The following is a 19469-nucleotide window of genomic DNA, read 5'->3' on the forward strand; positions in this document are numbered from 1 at the left end:
AGCCCAAATTTGAGAGGAGGGGAGCCCGGCCCAAGTCGCCGCGAAAACGACCGCACCGAATCGCTTGCCGATGAAGCAAATCGCCCCGAGACGAAGGAAAGAAAAAGAAACCGATGCGACGCGTCTTCAATCCACCTGTCCGTGATCCGTCCACGGTCCACCCAGAACTAGGGCCTTGTTTAGATTGAAGATTTTTTCAACCCGATGAATAGTAGCACTTTCGTCTTATTTGGTAAATATTGTCCAATCGTGGACCAACTAAGCTCAAAAGATTCATCTCGTGATTTTCAACTAAACTGTGTAATTAGTTATTTTTTTTATCTATATTTAATACTCCATGCAAGCGTCCAAAAATTGATGTAATGGAGAGAGAGTGAAAAAACTTGGAATTTTGATGTAAACTAAACAAGGCCTAGACTAGAAGCCGAACCAACCCCCACCACATTCATTTCGCTCCCCAGCCGTACGAACTCGCAGATCGGAGAGACCGAGGCGCCCGCGGCTTTGCTTTCCTTCCCTGCCCCGTTCACGAGAGAAGTTCCTAGAGTGTTCGAGTCGAGCAGGGTTCCGATGGCGCTGCAGTGGATGATCCTGGCGTGCGTGGTGGCGGTGGAGGCGGCGGTGGCTGCGCTGGTCGCGCTCCCGGTGCCCCGCGCCGTGCGGGGCCAGATCGTCGCGCTCACGTCCTTGTTCCTGCAGCCCCTCTCCGGCGTGATACCCTTCGCCGCCTTCCAGCTCCTCGGTGCGTGCGTCGCCGCCTCCCCGACACCCGACCTTCTGCTTGCTACCCCGTTTCGGGCTCTGACTTGTTTTTTTTTCCTTATGTGGGTGCAGATATCTACTGGAAGAAGGAGCACAGGCTGATGTGCACCTCGGAGATTTGCACCGCCGAAGAGCGCATTCGCTTCGAGAAATCTGTGAGTGATTGAATCCCTTCCATGTTTAGATTTGTGTGGTGCTTCTAGGGTTCTGGTTTTCCTGCTTAGCTTTGTAAATCTGAAATATGTAGTGATTGTTTTCCCCTTGATGAGGCTCAGTTGTTTAGTTGGTCTGTATCGGTTCTACTGCCTTAGATAGAAAAGCGTGAGGTGGCCAAGTATTTTGTAAAGTTTTAGTGATGCTCTCAGAAGGGCGGGCCTGGTGCAAGCGGTAGGCTCTTACCCGGGTTCGAGTCGCGGTCTCCTCGCATTGCACAGGCGAGGGTAGGGCTTGCCACTGACACCCTTCCCCAGACCCCGCAGAGAGCGGGAGCTCTCTGCACTGGGTACGCCCTTTTTTTAGTGATGCTCTCAATTTGATTTTGATATGCCAGCTTAGTTAGATGATTGCTTTCGAAACTTTAAATGGCTCTGGAAAGAAGCAAAGTTTTATTTTTTAGTATATATAAGTTAGAGAACCAGAAACTAGGAACCAGACAAGATGCAGAAGCAAAATTGGAATCTGGATAATCATGTTTTTTGAGGCAATGTGGCGTCCTATAGCACTGGAGGTACGCCTGGACACCTAGGTGCCTTCTAGGTGACGCCTAGGTGAATGCCATAACTAAAACCCTGTGGCGTCCTTTGACACCTGAGGTATGTCTCAACGCCTAAGCAACGACTCAAAAACCATGTGGGTAACAGAGGAAACAAACATAGTCTAGTATGGGTCGTATAACCACTCAACTTTCATTCTATGGCCACCATGCAAGTAACGGGCTCAAAACCATGGCAGTCTAACATCTCATAGATTAGAAGAGGCTTGTCTATCAGCTACATTTCTAGAGGAACTTAATGTTTTCTCATTTGCTGCAGACATCTTGTTAGATGTCATAAGTGACAAGTTCATTTGCAGCTACACAGCACCAACTCAACTGATGTCAACATTTCTTAAAAGGACACCAATCTTCCTAAACATATTCCATATTTCTGTCCTGTAACGTTGTATGTACCTGTGTTAAGAACTAATAAGCGTATATATATACATTCTATCCTGCATAACTATGCAGGTTGCATGATAATTACCACCGTTGTGGCATGTTTGAGAGGAAAAAATAATAGCAGATATACCCCTTAATTTGTATATGATAATTTGAAAAAGTAAGTTCTATTCTATATCAGCATTTGCAACCATTATCCATACATTTCACATAAGCTGTTCTACAATATTACATTCACAAAAAGGGCAGAGTCTATTATCAAGCTTCCATAAATTAACCCACCTTTAAAACAAACAGCCTGCATGGTGACAGTGGACACTACTGCTACTGAGTTATCTCTGCCATTGGAATGTTTTCTCTCTTTGTAACATTTGTGGCTCTACCATTCATTTTCTTGTGTGCAGTTTAACGGTTGTGAAACTTTTATAGACTTAGCTTTCATGTTTTGTGATTTTGTGATTTTCGAATGTGATTTTTGGTCGTCTTCTAGTATGTTTGGTAACGGGGATCACCCACACCCCTTCAGAAAATTATAAAGTTAATGCCAATAGCTTGTCCATATCAACCAATTATATTGCTGCTTTTTCAGCCTCTCATAGGAAGGGAGTTTTACTATTAGTTTCTTTAGTTCCTCTGTGTCTCAATGATATTTTTTTCCTGCACAGATGTTTAAAGCTCAGAGGAATGTCATCCTTTGTGTTTCAGCATGCCTCCTTTACTGGTAAAGTTTCTCATCAGCAGAATCTGCTTTGTTGACTTCCCATGAGTGTCCATATTGTCTTAATTTTAACTATTTATTATTTGCTTTCTGGTACAGGTGCATTTATCGTATAGTAAAATTCAACAAGGATATTAAGGCATTGGAAGAGACCGAGAAGCGCCTCAAGGAAGAGTAGATCTCGTGTTTTAAGGTTAGTTGTTTTAGTGTGATTCAATGCGTATTAGGTTTTCCAGTTCTCCTCAGCAGTGAATTTGTAAGGATGTCAGATGGTGATTAGTTTGATGTTGCCTTGACCACGCTTTCATTAGTAAAGAAGCCCTTCAGCACTTGTAAGTGTTGGCCAAACCAGAGTTAAAATGTTGAAAAAATTGCCTGTCACTCCCCATGAACCCTTTTTCTAACATACCACTCCCTAAATTCGGTTTGCTATTTTAGCACTCCTTCCTTTCTAGTCCATCTTCTGTGGATTTCTCACCATTATTACCTTTCTCAAATGAGCACATCCTCTCCCTGTATTTGCCCTCTCTGCTGTCCAAGCTCCAGGTATGGAAACCAAATAGATTTCCGGTGAGCTCAAGCCATGTTCTCCGCAGATACAGCTGCATGGTGGGCAGCGTGGATGGAACCTCAGGTGCGGGATCAAGCTTTCAGCGATGTGTTGAGCTTGGGCACACCAACACACCAGCTGCAAAAGGACCACCAACCCACGCTGAGCTCATGTAGTTGGAGTTGCTTCACCTCATAGTGGTCGTGTGCAGCAAAGTGGTTTGTGGTGCATGTGCCGCATGAATTCAAGGTGCAGGTAGACTAAGCTGCACGAATGCTAAGGGAACCAGCAAGCTGCTACGCAGGGTGTGTCCAGGAGGGCGTTAGCGGCGGAGGGGAGGAAGACTACCAGAGACAAGATTTGACGGAATGCTAGGACGGAACAAAAATGAGTAAAAGGCTGCTGAAATAGAAAATCGGATTTAGGGCGTGGTATATGTTAGGAAAACAGTTTGTGGGAAGTCCTAATGAGGCAAGTTCTCCTTAAGGGTCTGTTTGGATAGATGAAAAACCCCTCCAATCCATACATGTTGGGAGAGATTGAGGGGGAAAATTAGTTCATTTTCCACTCCAGTCCATATGGAATGGAAGGGATTGAATTTATCCTGATAAACCCAATTCCTTCCATTACACATGGAGTGGAGTGGAAAATAATTTCATTGGGTTTGCATTGATGTGGTTTGCTGAAAAATAATTATAGGTCACCTGAAATTAGAAATTAGTTAATTGCCACCTATTTGTTGTACTACCGCTATGAAGGCTAGAATGCACACATGTCTTCATTTCAACTAGAAGTTTTATAAACCATGCATGCGGCTCTGATTGGTTTTGATGTGTGTTCATGAATCTGTCTGCTTGTCCAGTATGCAACCCACTGGGCAAGGTCATCCTCACCTCTTATTTTTACTTGTTATACCAATAGCAGTATGAGTAGCAGATAGTGCCTATGTGTTAAGCTTCAGTAAAGCATGGGGCATGGCATACATGATACATCCGCATTTCGGGCAGAGTAATGGAATTATTCAATTATGATTACCTTTATGGGGATATCTGAGTTACATTTTTCTTGTTCTTTGCTTGATGCAGGTGGCTGTTGTGGTGCTCCTGGCCATCAGAAGATATTGTTATGCAGGTGGGGTTGTGGTGCTCCTGGCCTTCAGAAGATATTGTTAAAATGTCATAGTTCGTAGGATTTCTAGTGTATAGTGTTCTTCATCAAAGAAGAGAATGTTATACTGTTTCGGCGAACATGTGAAGTATGAGTCTTATTTTTAAGAGGTCTTTATTTTTAACTTATGGTGACAGTTTTGTTATTGTGATCATTTTTAGCATCGGTCAGTCATCAAACAGTTTAAATGTTTTCTGAAATCTTGTTTGAATATCCACATGCCTTTTCTTCGTCTTGCATGCTGAACTATTCTGGTATATGTTAGTGTTTTACTTCGATCGTTTCCGTTCTCTTCGTGACGAAGTTTGCAGCAGGTGAATTAAGACCTGTTCAAACCTAGGATGGAGTAACGTAATATTTTTCGCTTGCGCTAAGTGTTTGCCGTCTAACGTACACATACATGGTGCCCATCAGCAAACATGTCCAATTTGAACCGGCTGTCACTGGAAGATCCAGTGGTCATGATCAATTTATCCAGTGCACTAAAAAATTCAATCCTGGCGCTGTTTGAAACCTGATCTTGTCCCAATCAACTTCTTGAAACCCTAGACTCATTCTCCATCTGTTTTAGCCACTCTTAATCAACTTTGTTCGGAGTAACCCTAACGTTTGTACCAAAATTCTTTTGATCAAGCCACTAATCTTGACCCACTTAATAGTACGACTAAATATAAACAAAAGCCCTAACACTAAGTCTAAGTGCTCCCAAACACATGCACTTCGACACTACTGTGTCCTCGAATATCCTTGTTTCATTCACATAATCCAACCACTAAGGGGCAAGAAAACCAAGTTCGGTCTCAATGTGGCAACCCCTTTGTCATATTGACCCGCAAAACAAAGGTCGCCACACGTTTTTGTTTTCATAAATCACCTTGATCAAATAATTAGTTTGCAGGTGATGAACACAACAATATTACAACAGAGCGGCAGCCAGTCACCTGTATTGCAAAATTGAGGGTGTAACCCGCTTTGCGTGAATAGTTTTTGACAAATTCGATGTACTGACTTGTTTTTCTGTGAATTCTTTTTAGTGTTGGAGGGAAGAACTCATTGAGCTCAATGTTGTTTATGTGAATCCGATGCATGTGTTTCTCCATCGTCGGATTATCCGATGGACACATTTTGTCTCACTTTCAAAGGGTCACTAACAAAACACTATATGATCATATGAGCACAGTTGAAAGAATCAACTAGACCCAGAGGGGTGAATAGGCTAAGATTAAAATTTAGACCCAGGGGGTGAATAGGCTGTTTTAACACTAACGGCTAGTTTTTTTTAAGGAGTCTTATTGGTGCCCTTCGAGTACTATACTCATTCAAAAATCAGTAGAGTTCTCTCAATCTCTATTTGTGCATTTTTTTTTACTTGTGCTTGACTCGATATGTTTGGGTATGCTTGTTTCTGTGTGCATATGATGTGTGACTAAGTTTGTTGGGATAAAAAAGAAACACCTCTATAAAAGATGTTTTGAGATAGAGCAGTAGGTAGCTATTCTAGTTCAATTTGGTTTTACCTAACCGATTTTAGAACCCGTCTTGGCCGAGTATATACTGACATAACATGAAGATGTTTTTAACTATAGGTTTCGCTTATTCAATCTCCCTCTACCGTCTGTTTGGTTGGAGTGCTGGAGCCAACCCGAATGGGTTCGACCCATTTTCTGGTTGTTTGGATGGAGGTTTGGGATGGGTTGGGTTCGACCCCAGGAGAATATTCCTCCAATATGCGGGTTCGATTGCTCCGTCGAAATCTGGCGGACGGAGCCGCTCCGCTCGGGTTGAGAACCCTAAACCTTATCCCTTCACCTCCCCTCCACTCGACCGCTCCATCAGACCACCGCCGCCCAGCGCCGAGCCCCGCATCTCCGCCAGGGTTGCGCAGCGCCGGCCTCGCCCAGCGCCGGCCCCGCCTGGTCCGCCGCGCCGACCCTACCTGGTCCGCCGCGCCCGAGGAGCCGCCCCGCCGCGCCCGAGGTGCCGCCCCGCCCGCCTCCAGGTCCGCCCGAGGAGCCGCCCGCCCGCCGGCCTCTGCCCTGGACCGGCGCCGCCCTCTGCCCCGGATCCCTGCAGGTGAGTACTAGTTTAGTCTTGTTCTGTTGTTACTTTTTCATAGCGATTTCATAGCGATTTCATTGATGCGATTGATGAAATGCCGAGAGGTTTCAGGGCGCTGCCCTGAAACCCGCGAGGGGGCGTCCCCCCCCTCGACCCCCCGCCCGCTGACCGGCCAGCGGGGCCGCCGTTTGCGTACAACGCCTAGATGGTTAGGAGCACCCTTTTCCTATGAATAGAAACAAACTATGGATGGTCTTTCAGTAGTATATTGTGCTCAGACTTAAATTGTAAGTAACTTTGAATCAAACTACATGAATTTTAAGACCATGTTACCTCTTATATGGAATTGGATGGGGTCTGCTTCTGAATATTTGCTTTTTACCTACCTGATCTATATTGATTGTGCTGCTGTGCTTGATTGTGCTGCTGTATGTAGATGAATAACAGGCTCAAGGCATTTGTTTTTGCTGCTGCTGCACATTGGTTGTTGTGTGTCATGGCAATTGTTGTTCGCTCTAGGAAAAGAAAACGAGTTGCAAGAAGGGAAGGGATTACTTATGCACCAATATATGAAAGGGATAGGAAGAGAATGGAATACCTCAATGACAAAATCTGGAAGGATGACACAACTTGTGTAAACATGCTGAGAATGAACAAAGCACGTTTCTTTAGGTTTTGTAAGTTGTTTAGAGATCGTGGTTTACTTGAAGATACCGTTCATATGTGTGTTGAGGAGCAAGTGGCAATGTTTTTGCATACTGTGGGGCACAATGTTAGGAATAGAGTAATTGCAACCAATTTTGGTAGATCCGGAGAAACGGTCAGTCGTTATTTTAACAAAGTACTTCATGCTATTGGTGAGCTACGAGATGATTATATTAGGCCCCCTTCATTGGACACTCCAGCTAAAATTGAAGGAGACCCAAGGTGGTATCCATACTTTAAGGTGTGAAGCTCAACCTTATGTCATATTCTAAGTTTATTTTTTGCCAAACCTAATTGACCTAATCTTGACTTCTTTGAACATCACGTAGGATTGTATAGGAGCACTTGATGGTACACATATAAGAGCCACTATTCCAAAGGAAATGCAGCATGCTTTTCGTGGTAGATACAAGCATTGTACTCAAAATGTACTGGCAGCCGTAGATTTTGACCAAAAGTTCACCTATGTGTTGGCCGGATGGGAGGGGACAGCACATGACGCACTAGTTTTACGTGATGCTTTAACACGTGAGGGTGGCCTTCGTGTGCCACAAGGTAATACAAGAACCTATGTCTTGTCCATAAATTTGTTCATCAAAATTAATAGATCATTGAGATGTAACCTAACTATGCATCATATGTTAGGTAAATATTACCTAGTTGATGCTGGATATGGAGCCAAACCAGGATTTTTACCCCCTTTTCGGGGTGTACGATACCACTTGAATGAATGGGGGAGGAATCCGGTGCAAAATGAGAAGGAATTGTTCAACCGTAGGCACTGCTCATTGAGAATCATAGTAGAGCAAGCATTTGGAGCACTAAAAAGGAGATTCAAAGTACTTGATGATGCCTCTCCTTTTTTTCCTTATGAAACTCAAGTTGATATTGTTGTTGCTTGCTGCATCATTCATAATTGGGTGATTGAAGATGGGAGTGATGAATTCAATATACCAAGTGACAACGATGAGGACACCCAGCACACCACATATGCTGGGACAGCAAGTGAGAATGCCATTATGCTAGCTTTTAGGGAAGGCCTGGCTGCCCAAATGTGGGCAGATCGTCAAAGCCATGGAAACTAGTATCAGTCAATGTAATTTGTGTTGTATTTTTTTCTTGGACAATATAATAATTGTATTTGAGGGCTGAAATTGTATTTGAGGACATATTTCTACAGATATTTGATTGCCACGTTGTTTGCTACTTTGTTTGCTACTTTGTTGGCATTATTATTTGAGGACATATATTGCATTGTTTATTTTGTAGGGGAATGGAAGCAGAGGGTAGTGCAGGGACTGGTGGACATGCTACTTGGACTTCAACTTGGTCAGCCTGCATGCTCGAATACCTTGCCAATTTAGTGGTTAATGGCACCAAGACTTCATCCACCTTCAAGATGGTTCACTACAATGGGTGTGCAAAGGCTCTTCAAGAGAAATTTGGCATTGTGCGCAGTGGTGAGCAGGTTAAGAATCACCTTAAGACATGGCAAAAGAAGTTTCGTAAAATATGTGACCTTCGTGGTTTGAGTGCTGCTGGTTGGGATGAAGATACCTTCACTATAACTCTTGATGATGAGCACTACAACAATCATATTAAGGTATTTGCTGAATTATTAGTTCTCACATATAATAATCTAATAATAGTTGCTGAATTATTAGTTGTCACATAATAGTAGTTGCTAAAAATGTACATATATTGCAGGATCACAAGTCTGATGCTGATTTTCTAAACAAGCCTATTCAACACTTTGAGGAGATGCACACAATATTTGGAAGTACCATGGCTACAGGCAAGTTTGCAAAGGACTCGGGTGTGCCTCTAGGTACACAGGAAGACAGTACAGATGACTGGGACAATGAGGTACAGAGGATGGAGGTACAGAGTGATAGGAATGCAAATGAAGACAACAATGCGGCAACTTCATCGGCTACCAAGGCCACCAATCCTAAGAAGAGGGACAAGGGCAAGAAGAGGGCCATGACTGACCAAGATCCATTGGTTGCTGCAATTAAATGGGGAAGTACCAAGTTAGCCAAGGCGATAAAGGAAGCGGGGAAACCTGACAATGATGTGCCGGATGATTTGTATGACAACTTGATGGCTATGAGTGGTAGTTTCAATTCGACTCACTTATCCTTCTACCATTCCTACTTGGTCCAACATCCTCACATAGCTAGAGCTTTCAACTCCTTGCCTTTTGAACATAAATTCAATTGGGTTGCAAAGCACATTGCTGACAACTACCCTGGGCAGTAAGGGTAAGTTGTAGTCATGGGATGGTTCTTTTGTTGGTACCATATAGAACTTTATATTTGTGGTCTAAGTAAGCTTGTGTCTTGCTATGTGGAAGCCTTGAACTTGCTATATATTGTGTAAGGCTTGAACTTGATGCATCGTGCAAGCATCAGACTTGATATTAGTGTGTAATGTGCCTATGGATATGGCCTAAGACTTTTATTTGTAATATGGCCAAGACTTTTATATGTGCCTGTTATATTATTTGAGTTTTTTACCTGTGTGCCATTATAAAATATTGAAATGACCTTTATACATTAGGACAGTTTTGACTACGAGACAGCGTTCTGACATCAGACAGCAACATCCTCAGCCAGACGAGAAAAGCCGCATGACACCATGAAGAATCTACCTCCTCACTGGAGGTGCGCTGCCTCGCCCAACAGGACCACCACCACGACCAGCAGCAGCCTAAAAATTGACAGGCAAAAGAGTTTATAGGAACTATCAATTATCAAGTGATGAATCAATGAATGCACATATATCTTTGATTCTATGAAATCACACAAAATGAAACTCTAAAGAAAATAACACAAAAGTGCTTCGAGATGTTGCGTAGTTCACTTCACCAAGATATTTTGGATTTCACTACTGTCAGGTCCATGTGTGCCCATCTCTACTGACAAGATGCACTATAGAGTTCACAAAATGATTAAAAGAACGTGTTGTGCAAGCTTATTTCTTCATTCCCTGAAAGTTCGACAAGACAAGAAACCAAACTTGACAATAGTGATGACACAGTGTTCAAGTGGAATTGGAAACCTTTCAATTCCATTATAAACACAGTTTCAGTGATCAAAATAAGAAGCTCAAAATCCAGGCCAGCGGGAATCTTTCAACCATGTAAGAAGTTCAAAAGAAACCATCCTTACAAGTAAAAGAAAATCACTGAAAGAAGTGAGTGACACTCAGATTATGTCTTGAAAAGCAATTAACCCAAAGAAAAAAAAATCAGCACCCAAGGTCCCTTCCTACCGTTCCCTCCCTCCCAAAGAAAAGGAAAAAAAAACATATGTTTTACGATGGGAGTATACAACCATGAATTTTTTATACTTCCAGCTGAAAAAAGAGAACACTGAAGCTAGCCACGAAAGGTTCAATACCGAATGAAGGAATGATATTCAAAATTCATTCAGTTTAACAACATCACAATGGTATCTAATGAAGCTACAATTTACTTTGGTGCCAAAGCGCATCCTAATTTCATATATTTGTGCATGTCACATTTGTCCACTCCACCACATTACATTGGTTTTATCGTTTAAAAGGAGAGCGGAAAAACAAACCCTACCAACAGTCTCATTTACCCTCACAGACTCATGGTACCAGCTAAAGCGAAGGACATAGAACTAAAATTCCTGTTATGTTCTGATGGTCAAAAGATGGTTTTAACCTCAATGAAACTAAAATAGCTGCAGCATCCGTACCAGTTCATATTGCTCCCAAGTCTATCAATAACCCAGTCTGAACTCTGAAGTCTTAACAGAAAATGTCAATGCTCGACACTTTCTTTGTAATCATTGATAACAAATGCTCATTTTTTCCCTACTCAACTAACCCTAGACAGTTTGTTCAACTTCCCCCAATGCCAATAGAGTAACACTAACCCCACAAATTCCATCCATGTAGGCATCTATCATAAAGAGAAGAACATCCCCATGAACAAAGGTTTACAAAATAGTCACTATCTTAATATAAAAACATACCAGTAAAAATTAATCTGCTCTACATATAGGTCACTATCTTAATATAAAAAACATAGCAGTAATCATACCCACTGTCTGACTGATTTTAGGCATCAAGACCAAGAGAACTGCAACTTACGAAATCATGCCCTCCTACCTCATGTATTTCAAAGCAAAAACTACTGAATTATATCATTTTTCTATATTAACGTTAGATTAACAAAACATTCATGGTTCTGGACTCATGTCTGCAGTGCTTATTTACTCCAATGTATCACAAAACTTTAAAGTTAAAAATGGTCTTACATAGAAGACAAACAAGTCAATTTGAAGAAAAACTATGCTATATACATATTGCTTTTATTAAAAGATGACAATATATTTTTTAGGAAAACTCTCGATTTTCCCAAGGAAGCAGTATTTGGGTACCATTGCATCCTATTGGCAATGGCAAGCTCTGAATTTAGAATACTTCTTGAATCTTGATTAACAAGAGAAATGCATAAAACGGATGATACTCAACAAGCATGACAGAAACAACAATTTTTGCCACACAAACACAAAATGTAACAATAATAATACTGATATAAGAGAAAAAAAAACTGTCCACTTGCTTACCACTAATGAACTACGGTTAACAATACCAGAAGTCCAATACACATAATTTTAGGTATTTTCCCCCTTTTTCCAAAGGGGCAATGGCGGTCCCTTCATCCAACATGGTACTGCGCCAAAATTTTCTTATCTTATAGCCACTCTTCCATTTCCACTTTTTTCCAGCTTAGTCATTTTAGGTTCTGATTACTTAGGAACTTACGGGGAAAGGAAGATAAAAATTAGATTATAGAAGATGATCCAGTGTCAGTGAATATTTTTTTTGTTTACCTACTATAGTCACAGGGTGGGTGCAGGTGGGTGCCCTTAAAGGTCTCCATCAACCCTCTTTAGTTCAGTTTGAGTACTAGTTTTCCAAAATAAATGTGCCATATTTTGGGAAAAGTAGTACTAACAATTAAATTAAATAGGGTCGGTGTAGACCGTGAAGGGCAGGCCTGGTGCAGTGGTGAGAGCTGTCTCACTAAGTCACCAGGTCGTGGGTTCAAAGCAGCCTCTCCGCAGATTTTGCGGGGGAAAGGCTTGTCTCAGTTTATTCTTCCCCCAGACCCCACTCATGTGGGAGCCTCCGGCACTGGGTCTGCCCCCCTTTAGGGTCGGTGTAGACCCTTAGGGGCAGCAATTTGCAACCTTGTCATAATCATTTTGGGTTTTCGTTAGTTAAGGCCTTGCGGGCAAAAGAAGATAAAATCAAATTATAGAAGATGGTCCAATGGAAGTGAATAACAATTATCTGTATTGGTGGTTTGTATGGATGAGCCAATCATATACGGCCAAACCAAAGGCAAAGAAAAAAAAACAATGATTAAGGTAGAGAGTGAGAAAAAAAAAGAGAAGAGATTGAAACAGTATTTTGATGAAGAGAACAGAACTGATGGAGATGTTCTAGCTATCATACTGATGGAGAACACACACACACAAAAAAAACCAAGATGTTATGATATCCATTAGATTAGAATTTAAGAACATAACTGATGGAGATGTTCTAGCTATCCATGAGCAAGCTAGATTTGCAGCATTATTCATCTTTGACATATTTGATAGTGTACCAAAAAAATACCCCGCAGATTCACAATTTTAACTAATAAGCGAGATTATTCTATGCAGTAAACCAACAAAAGTGTTGTGGTGCCTTTGGAAAGAGTAAATGCACAGTTAACTTTATTATTTCACAAGGACACATTGCATTTTCTTTTGCAAATTACATAAACAGGTTAGTCATATTATACTGAAAAGTATGTAATGAAATAAAGATACGCTGGTGAAACAATCATAGTGAAAAGGGTCATAACTCAAAACAATGGAAAGAAACATTACCCGAGCACGCATTGCAACAGCACGCCCACGGCCAACTCCAATAGCCGAACCTTTGCCCTACATTTGACAAAACAAGCAAATTATGTACCATCTCACCATTAGTTTCTCACAGCAAGACACTAAGCGATACAGGGAGTCATCAGTCACAAACCCTAATCCTCGCTTCCAAGCGCTTGAACATGGGGGCGTTCTTGAGCATATCAGGTATAATCATAAATCTGTAACATAACAGCAGAAAAACCCACACACAGAAAAAACATTAGGCCGCCACAACTCAACAACATTGCATCACGAAATAAATCTAGTTTTTCGATTACCTCACTCTGCTTCCTCTGATGAAGACGTGCTCCAGCTGCGACACCTTCCCATCCTGCAGATTAATCAACAGAGAGGAAGAAAATTACTCAGGGGAGCAGAATCCATGGGGATCTAGCTCAGATCCAAAGGTAGCGCGGGCAATGAGAGCATACCTTGGCGGTGAAGGTAATGTTCTCGAGCTGGCAATTCCAGTTATCCTCGCACTCGACCATGGACCCCCGGTACACTTCGCCGGTCTTGAGCTCCACTGTCACCACGTGACCCACTGCCTCATGGAGCAATTTCACCGGGATCCCTAGGCTCCGGCTCATCTTCCCCTTTCCGTCTCCCTCTCGCTGGCTCTCTTTCCCCCTCCTTTTGCGCCGCTAAAACCCCAGCTCGTGGAAACAGGAGGCGGCACGTGACGAAGCGAGGCGGACCAAGGGCGAAGGGAGAAGAAAGGAAAGGAAACAGGCAGGCTTGGATCTTAACGGGCCGTTTGTTACGAGACGAGCCCAAATTTGAGAGGAGGGGAGCCCGGCCCAAGTCGCAGCGAAAACGACCGCACCGAATCGCTTGCCGATGAAGCAAATCGCCCCCAGACGAAGGAAAGAAAAAGAAACCGATGCGACGCGTCTTCAATCCACCTGTCCGTGATCCGTCCACGGTCCACCCAGAACTAGGGCCTTGTTTAGATTGAAGATTTTTTCAACCCGATGAATAGTAGCACTTTCGTCTTATTTGGTAAATATTGTCCAATCGTGGACCAACTAAGCTCAAAAGATTCATCTCGTGATTTTCAACTAAACTGTGTAATTAGTTATTTTTTTTATCTATATTTAATACTCCATGCAAGCGTCCAAAAATTGATGTAATGGAGAGAGAGTGAAAAAACTTGGAATTTTGATGTAAACTAAACAAGGCCTAGACTAGAAGCCGAACCAACCCCCACCACATTCATTTCGCTCCCCAGCCGTACGAACTCGCAGATCGGAGAGACCGAGGCGCCCGCGGCTTTGCTTTCCTTCCCTGCCCCGTTCACGAGAGAAGTTCCTAGAGTGTTCGAGTCGAGCAGGGTTCCGATGGCGCTGCAGTGGATGATCCTGGCGTGCGTGGTGGCGGTGGAGGCGGCGGTGGCTGCGCTGGTCGCGCTCCCGGTGCCCCGCGCCGTGCGGGGCCAGATCGTCGCGCTCACGTCCTTGTTCCTGCAGCCCCTCTCCGGCGTGATACCCTTCGCCGCCTTCCAGCTCCTCGGTGCGTGCGTCGCCGCCTCCCCGACACCCGACCTTCTGCTTGCTACCCCGTTTCGGGCTCTGACTTGTTTTTTTTTCCTTATGTGGGTGCAGATATCTACTGGAAGAAGGAGCACAGGCTGATGTGCACCTCGGAGATTTGCACCGCCGAAGAGCGCATTCGCTTCGAGAAATCTGTGAGTGATTGAATCCCTTCCATGTTTAGATTTGTGTGGTGCTTCTAGGGTTCTGGTTTTCCTGCTTAGCTTTGTAAATCTGAAATATGTAGTGATTGTTTTCCCCTTGATGAGGCTCAGTTGTTTAGTTGGTCTGTATCGGTTCTACTGCCTTAGATAGAAAAGCGTGAGGTGGCCAAGTATTTTGTAAAGTTTTAGTGATGCTCTCAGAAGGGCGGGCCTGGTGCAAGCGGTAGGCTCTTACCCGGGTTCGAGTCGCGGTCTCCTCGCATTGCACAGGCGAGGGTAGGGCTTGCCACTGACACCCTTCCCCAGACCCCGCAGAGAGCGGGAGCTCTCTGCACTGGGTACGCCCTTTTTTTAGTGATGCTCTCAATTTGATTTTGATATGCCAGCTTAGTTAGATGATTGCTTTCGAAACTTTAAATGGCTCTGGAAAGAAGCAAAGTTTTATTTTTTAGTATATATAAGTTAGAGAACCAGAAACTAGGAACCAGACAAGATGCAGAAGCAAAATTGGAATCTGGATAATCATGTTTTTTGAGGCAATGTGGCGTCCTATAGCACTGGAGGTACGCCTGGACACCTAGGTGCCTTCTAGGTGACGCCTAGGTGAATGCCATAACTAAAACCCTGTGGCGTCCTTTGACACCTGAGGTATGTCTCAACGCCTAAGCAACGACTCAAAAACCATGTGGGTAACAGAGGAAACAAACATAGTCTAGTATGGGTCGTATAACCACTCAACTTTCATTCTATGGCCACCATGCAAGTAACGGGCTCAAAACCATGGCAGTCTAACATCTCATAGATTAGAAGAGGCTTGTCTATCAGCTACATTTCTAGAGGAACTTAATGTTTTCTCATTTGCTGCAGACATCTTGTTAGATGTCATAAGTGACAAGTTCATTTGCAGCTACACAGCACCAACTCAACTGATGTCAACATTTCTTAAAAGGACACCAATCTTCCTAAACATATTCCATATTTCTGTCCTGTAACGTTGTATGTACCTGTGTTAAGAACTAATAAGCGTATATATATACATTCTATCCTGCATAACTATGCAGGTTGCATGATAATTACCACCGTTGTGGCATGTTTGAGAGGAAAAAATAATAGCAGATATACCCCTTAATTTGTATATGATAATTTGAAAAAGTAAGTTCTATTCTATATCAGCATTTGCAACCATTATCCATACATTTCACATAAGCTGTTCTACAATATTACATTCACAAAAAGGGCAGAGTCTATTATCAAGCTTCCATAAATTAACCCACCTTTAAAACAAACAGCCTGCATGGTGACAGTGGACACTACTGCTACTGAGTTATCTCTGCCATTGGAATGTTTTCTCTCTTTGTAACATTTGTGGCTCTACCATTCATTTTCTTGTGTGCAGTTTAACGGTTGTGAAACTTTTATAGACTTAGCTTTCATGTTTTGTGATTTTGTGATTTTCGAATGTGATTTTTGGTCGTCTTCTAGTATGTTTGGTAACGGGGATCACCCACACCCCTTCAGAAAATTATAAAGTTAATGCCAATAGCTTGTCCATATCAACCAATTATATTGCTGCTTTTTCAGCCTCTCATAGGAAGGGAGTTTTACTATTAGTTTCTTTAGTTCCTCTGTGTCTCAATGATATTTTTTTCCTGCACAGATGTTTAAAGCTCAGAGGAATGTCATCCTTTGTGTTTCAGCATGCCTCCTTTACTGGTAAAGTTTCTCATCAGCAGAATCTGCTTTGTTGACTTCCCATGAGTGTCCATATTGTCTTAATTTTAACTATTTATTATTTGCTTTCTGGTACAGGTGCATTTATCGTATAGTAAAATTCAACAAGGATATTAAGGCATTGGAAGAGACCGAGAAGCGCCTCAAGGAAGAGTAGATCTCGTGTTTTAAGGTTAGTTGTTTTAGTGTGATTCAATGCGTATTAGGTTTTCCAGTTCTCCTCAGCAGTGAATTTGTAAGGATGTCAGATGGTGATTAGTTTGATGTTGCCTTGACCACGCTTTCATTAGTAAAGAAGCCCTTCAGCACTTGTAAGTGTTGGCCAAACCAGAGTTAAAATGTTGAAAAAATTGCCTGTCACTCCCCATGAACCCTTTTTCTAACATACCACTCCCTAAATTCGGTTTGCTATTTTAGCACTCCTTCCTTTCTAGTCCATCTTCTGTGGATTTCTCACCATTATTACCTTTCTCAAATGAGCACATCCTCTCCCTGTATTTGCCCTCTCTGCTGTCCAAGCTCCAGGTATGGAAACCAAATAGATTTCCGGTGAGCTCAAGCCATGTTCTCCGCAGATACAGCTGCATGGTGGGCAGCGTGGATGGAACCTCAGGTGCGGGATCAAGCTTTCAGCGATGTGTTGAGCTTGGGCACACCAACACACCAGCTGCAAAAGGACCACCAACCCACGCTGAGCTCATGTAGTTGGAGTTGCTTCACCTCATAGTGGTCGTGTGCAGCAAAGTGGTTTGTGGTGCATGTGCCGCATGAATTCAAGGTGCAGGTAGACTAAGCTGCACGAATGCTAAGGGAACCAGCAAGCTGCTACGCAGGGTGTGTCCAGGAGGGCGTTAGCGGCGGAGGGGAGGAAGACTACCAGAGACAAGATTTGACGGAATGCTAGGACGGAACAAAAATGAGTAAAAGGCTGCTGAAATAGAAAATCGGATTTAGGGCGTGGTATATGTTAGGAAAACAGTTTGTGGGAAGTCCTAATGAGGCAAGTTCTCCTTAAGGGTCTGTTTGGATAGATGAAAAACCCCTCCAATCCATACATGTTGGGAGAGATTGAGGGGGAAAATTAGTTCATTTTCCACTCCAGTCCATATGGAATGGAAGGGATTGAATTTATCCTGATAAACCCAATTCCTTCCATTACACATGGAGTGGAGTGGAAAATAATTTCATTGGGTTTGCATTGATGTGGTTTGCTGAAAAATAATTATAGGTCACCTGAAATTAGAAATTAGTTAATTGCCACCTATTTGTTGTACTACCGCTATGAAGGCTAGAATGCACACATGTCTTCATTTCAACTAGAAGTTTTATAAACCATGCATGCGGCTCTGATTGGTTTTGATGTGTGTTCATGAATCTGTCTGCTTGTCCAGTATGCAACCCACTGGGCAAGGTCATCCTCACCTCTTATTTTTACTTGTTATACCAATAGCAGTATGAGTAGCAGATAGTGCCTATGTGTTAAGCTTCAGTAAAGCATGGGGCATGGCATACATGATACATCCGCATTTCGGGCAGAGTAATGGAATTATTCAATTATGATTACCTTTATGGGGATATCTGAGTTACATTTTTCTTGTTCTTTGCTTGATGCAGGTGGCTGTTGTGGTGCTCCTGGCCATCAGAAGATATTGTTATGCAGGTGGGGTTGTGGTGCTCCTGGCCTTCAGAAGATATTGTTAAAATGTCATAGTTCGTAGGATTTCTAGTGTATAGTGTTCTTCATCAAAGAAGAGAATGTTATACTGTTTCGGCGAACATGTGAAGTATGAGTCTTATTTTTAAGAGGTCTTTATTTTTAACTTATGGTGACAGTTTTGTTATTGTGATCATTTTTAGCATCGGTCAGTCATCAAACAGTTTAAATGTTTTCTGAAATCTTGTTTGAATATCCACATGCCTTTTCTTCGTCTTGCATGCTGAACTATTCTGGTATATGTTAGTGTTTTACTTCGATCGTTTCCGTTCTCTTCGTGACGAAGTTTGCAGCAGGTGAATTAAGACCTGTTCAAACCTAGGATGGAGTAACGTAATATTTTTCGCTTGCGCTAAGTGTTTGCCGTCTAACGTACACATACATGGTGCCCATCAGCAAACATGTCCAATTTGAACCGGCTGTCACTGGAAGATCCAGTGGTCATGATCAATTTATCCAGTGCACTAAAAAATTCAATCCTGGCGCTGTTTGAAACCTGATCTTGTCCCAATCAACTTCTTGAAACCCTAGACTCATTCTCCATCTGTTTTAGCCACTCTTAATCAACTTTGTTCGGAGTAACCCTAACGTTTGTACCAAAATTCTTTTGATCAAGCCACTAATCTTGACCCACTTAATAGTACGACTAAATATAAACAAAAGCCCTAACACTAAGTCTAAGTGCTCCCAAACACATGCACTTCGACACTACTGTGTCCTCGAATATCCTTGTTTCATTCACATAATCCAACCACTAAGGGGCAAGAAAACCAAGTTCGGTCTCAATGTGGCAACCCCTTTGTCATATTGACCCGCAAAACAAAGGTCGCCACACGTTTTTGTTTTCATAAATCACCTTGATCAAATAATTAGTTTGCAGGTGATGAACACAACAATATTACAACAGAGCGGCAGCCAGTCACCTGTATTGCAAAATTGAGGGTGTAACCCGCTTTACGTGAATAGTTTTTGACAAATTCGATGTACTGACTTGTTTTTCTGTGAATTCTTTTTAGTGTTTGAGGGAAGAACTCATTGAGCTCAATGTCGTTTCTGTGAATCCGATGCATGTGTTTCTCCATCGTCCGATTATCCAATGGACACATTTTGTCTCACTTTCAAAGGGTCACTAACAAAACACTATATGATCATATGAGCACAGTTGAAAGAATCAACTAGACCCAGAGGGGTGAATAGGCTAAGATTAAAATTTAGACCCAGGGGGTGAATAGGCTGTTTTAACACTAACGGCTAG

General features: G+C 42.5%; 4 protein-coding genes across 5 annotated transcripts; 3 read left to right on the plus strand and 1 right to left on the minus strand.

Moving 5' to 3' along the window:
• The first annotated feature begins 432 nt into the window (after positions 1 to 432).
• On the plus strand, positions 433 to 4588 carry LOC136534989 (uncharacterized). The gene is made up of 5 exons (XM_066527338.1): positions 433 to 742; positions 835 to 917; positions 2584 to 2639; positions 2736 to 2829; positions 4272 to 4588. The coding sequence occupies exons 1-4, from the start codon at positions 571 to 573 to the stop codon at positions 2812 to 2814; spliced, it is 390 nt and encodes a 129-aa protein (XP_066383435.1). The 5' UTR covers positions 433 to 570; the 3' UTR covers positions 2815 to 2829; positions 4272 to 4588.
• A 1392-nt stretch (positions 4589 to 5980) lies between these two features.
• LOC136534883 (protein ALP1-like) lies at positions 5981 to 9605 on the plus strand. Of its 2 annotated transcripts, XM_066527246.1 has the most exons (4): positions 5981 to 6426; positions 6848 to 7357; positions 7446 to 7671; positions 7762 to 8378. In XM_066527246.1, the coding sequence occupies exons 2-4, from the start codon at positions 6848 to 6850 to the stop codon at positions 8199 to 8201; spliced, it is 1176 nt and encodes a 391-aa protein (XP_066383343.1). In that variant the 5' UTR covers positions 5981 to 6426; the 3' UTR covers positions 8202 to 8378. The 2 variants fall into 2 exon arrangements, with proteins under 2 accessions (XP_066383343.1, XP_066383349.1); XM_066527252.1 differs by lacking the exons at positions 6848 to 7357; positions 7446 to 7671; positions 7762 to 8378 and adding exons at positions 8386 to 8719; positions 8824 to 9605 and having other exon boundaries at positions 6000 to 6426.
• Positions 9606 to 9673: 68 nt separating this feature from the next.
• LOC136534974 (small nuclear ribonucleoprotein SmD3b-like) lies at positions 9674 to 13768 on the minus strand. The gene is made up of 5 exons (XM_066527320.1): positions 13505 to 13768; positions 13352 to 13404; positions 13186 to 13252; positions 13035 to 13091; positions 9674 to 9828 (listed from the first exon to the last, which is right to left on the minus strand). The coding sequence occupies exons 1-5, from the start codon at positions 13661 to 13663 to the stop codon at positions 9766 to 9768; spliced, it is 399 nt and encodes a 132-aa protein (XP_066383417.1). The 5' UTR covers positions 13664 to 13768; the 3' UTR covers positions 9674 to 9765.
• Positions 13769 to 14275: 507 nt separating this feature from the next.
• LOC136534981 (uncharacterized) lies at positions 14276 to 18431 on the plus strand. Its single transcript, XM_066527328.1, has 5 exons — positions 14276 to 14585; positions 14678 to 14760; positions 16427 to 16482; positions 16579 to 16672; positions 18115 to 18431. The coding sequence occupies exons 1-4, from the start codon at positions 14414 to 14416 to the stop codon at positions 16655 to 16657; spliced, it is 390 nt and encodes a 129-aa protein (XP_066383425.1). The 5' UTR covers positions 14276 to 14413; the 3' UTR covers positions 16658 to 16672; positions 18115 to 18431.
• The last annotated feature ends 1038 nt before the right edge of the window (positions 18432 to 19469 follow it).

The sequence above is a fragment of the Miscanthus floridulus genome, chromosome 2 (genome assembly GCF_019320115.1).
Source record: "Miscanthus floridulus cultivar M001 chromosome 2, ASM1932011v1, whole genome shotgun sequence".
In the NCBI taxonomy this organism is placed as follows: domain Eukaryota; kingdom Viridiplantae; phylum Streptophyta; class Magnoliopsida; order Poales; family Poaceae; genus Miscanthus; species Miscanthus floridulus.

What these genes read in the sequence shown, in the direction of transcription:
- LOC136534974 (XM_066527320.1), bottom strand. Translation starts at nt 13,663, where the DNA reads ATGAGCCGGAGCCTAGGGATCCCGGTGAAATTGCTCCATGAGGCAGTG. An exon ending in ACATTACCTTCACCGCCAAG is followed by an intron (nt 13,405 to 13,504) that starts GTATGCTCTCAT and finishes ATTAATCTGCAG; the next exon opens with GATGGGAAGGTGTCGCAGCT. An exon ending in ATCAGAGGAAGCAGAGTGAG is followed by an intron (nt 13,253 to 13,351) that starts GTAATCGAAAAA and finishes GTTATGTTACAG; the next exon opens with ATTTATGATTATACCTGATA.
- LOC136534883 (XM_066527246.1), top strand. Translation starts at nt 6,848, where the DNA reads ATGAATAACAGGCTCAAGGCATTTGTTTTTGCTGCTGCTGCACATTGG. An exon ending in GGTGGTATCCATACTTTAAG is followed by an intron (nt 7,358 to 7,445) that starts GTGTGAAGCTCA and finishes AACATCACGTAG; the next exon opens with GATTGTATAGGAGCACTTGA. An exon ending in TGGCCTTCGTGTGCCACAAG is followed by an intron (nt 7,672 to 7,761) that starts GTAATACAAGAA and finishes ATCATATGTTAG; the next exon opens with GTAAATATTACCTAGTTGAT.
- LOC136534989 (XM_066527338.1), top strand. Translation starts at nt 571, where the DNA reads ATGGCGCTGCAGTGGATGATCCTGGCGTGCGTGGTGGCGGTGGAGGCG. An exon ending in CGCCGCCTTCCAGCTCCTCG is followed by an intron (nt 743 to 834) that starts GTGCGTGCGTCG and finishes ATGTGGGTGCAG; the next exon opens with ATATCTACTGGAAGAAGGAG. An exon ending in GCATTCGCTTCGAGAAATCT is followed by an intron (nt 918 to 2,583) that starts GTGAGTGATTGA and finishes TTTCCTGCACAG; the next exon opens with ATGTTTAAAGCTCAGAGGAA.
- LOC136534981 (XM_066527328.1), top strand. Translation starts at nt 14,414, where the DNA reads ATGGCGCTGCAGTGGATGATCCTGGCGTGCGTGGTGGCGGTGGAGGCG. An exon ending in CGCCGCCTTCCAGCTCCTCG is followed by an intron (nt 14,586 to 14,677) that starts GTGCGTGCGTCG and finishes ATGTGGGTGCAG; the next exon opens with ATATCTACTGGAAGAAGGAG. An exon ending in TCAGCATGCCTCCTTTACTG is followed by an intron (nt 16,483 to 16,578) that starts GTAAAGTTTCTC and finishes TTTCTGGTACAG; the next exon opens with GTGCATTTATCGTATAGTAA.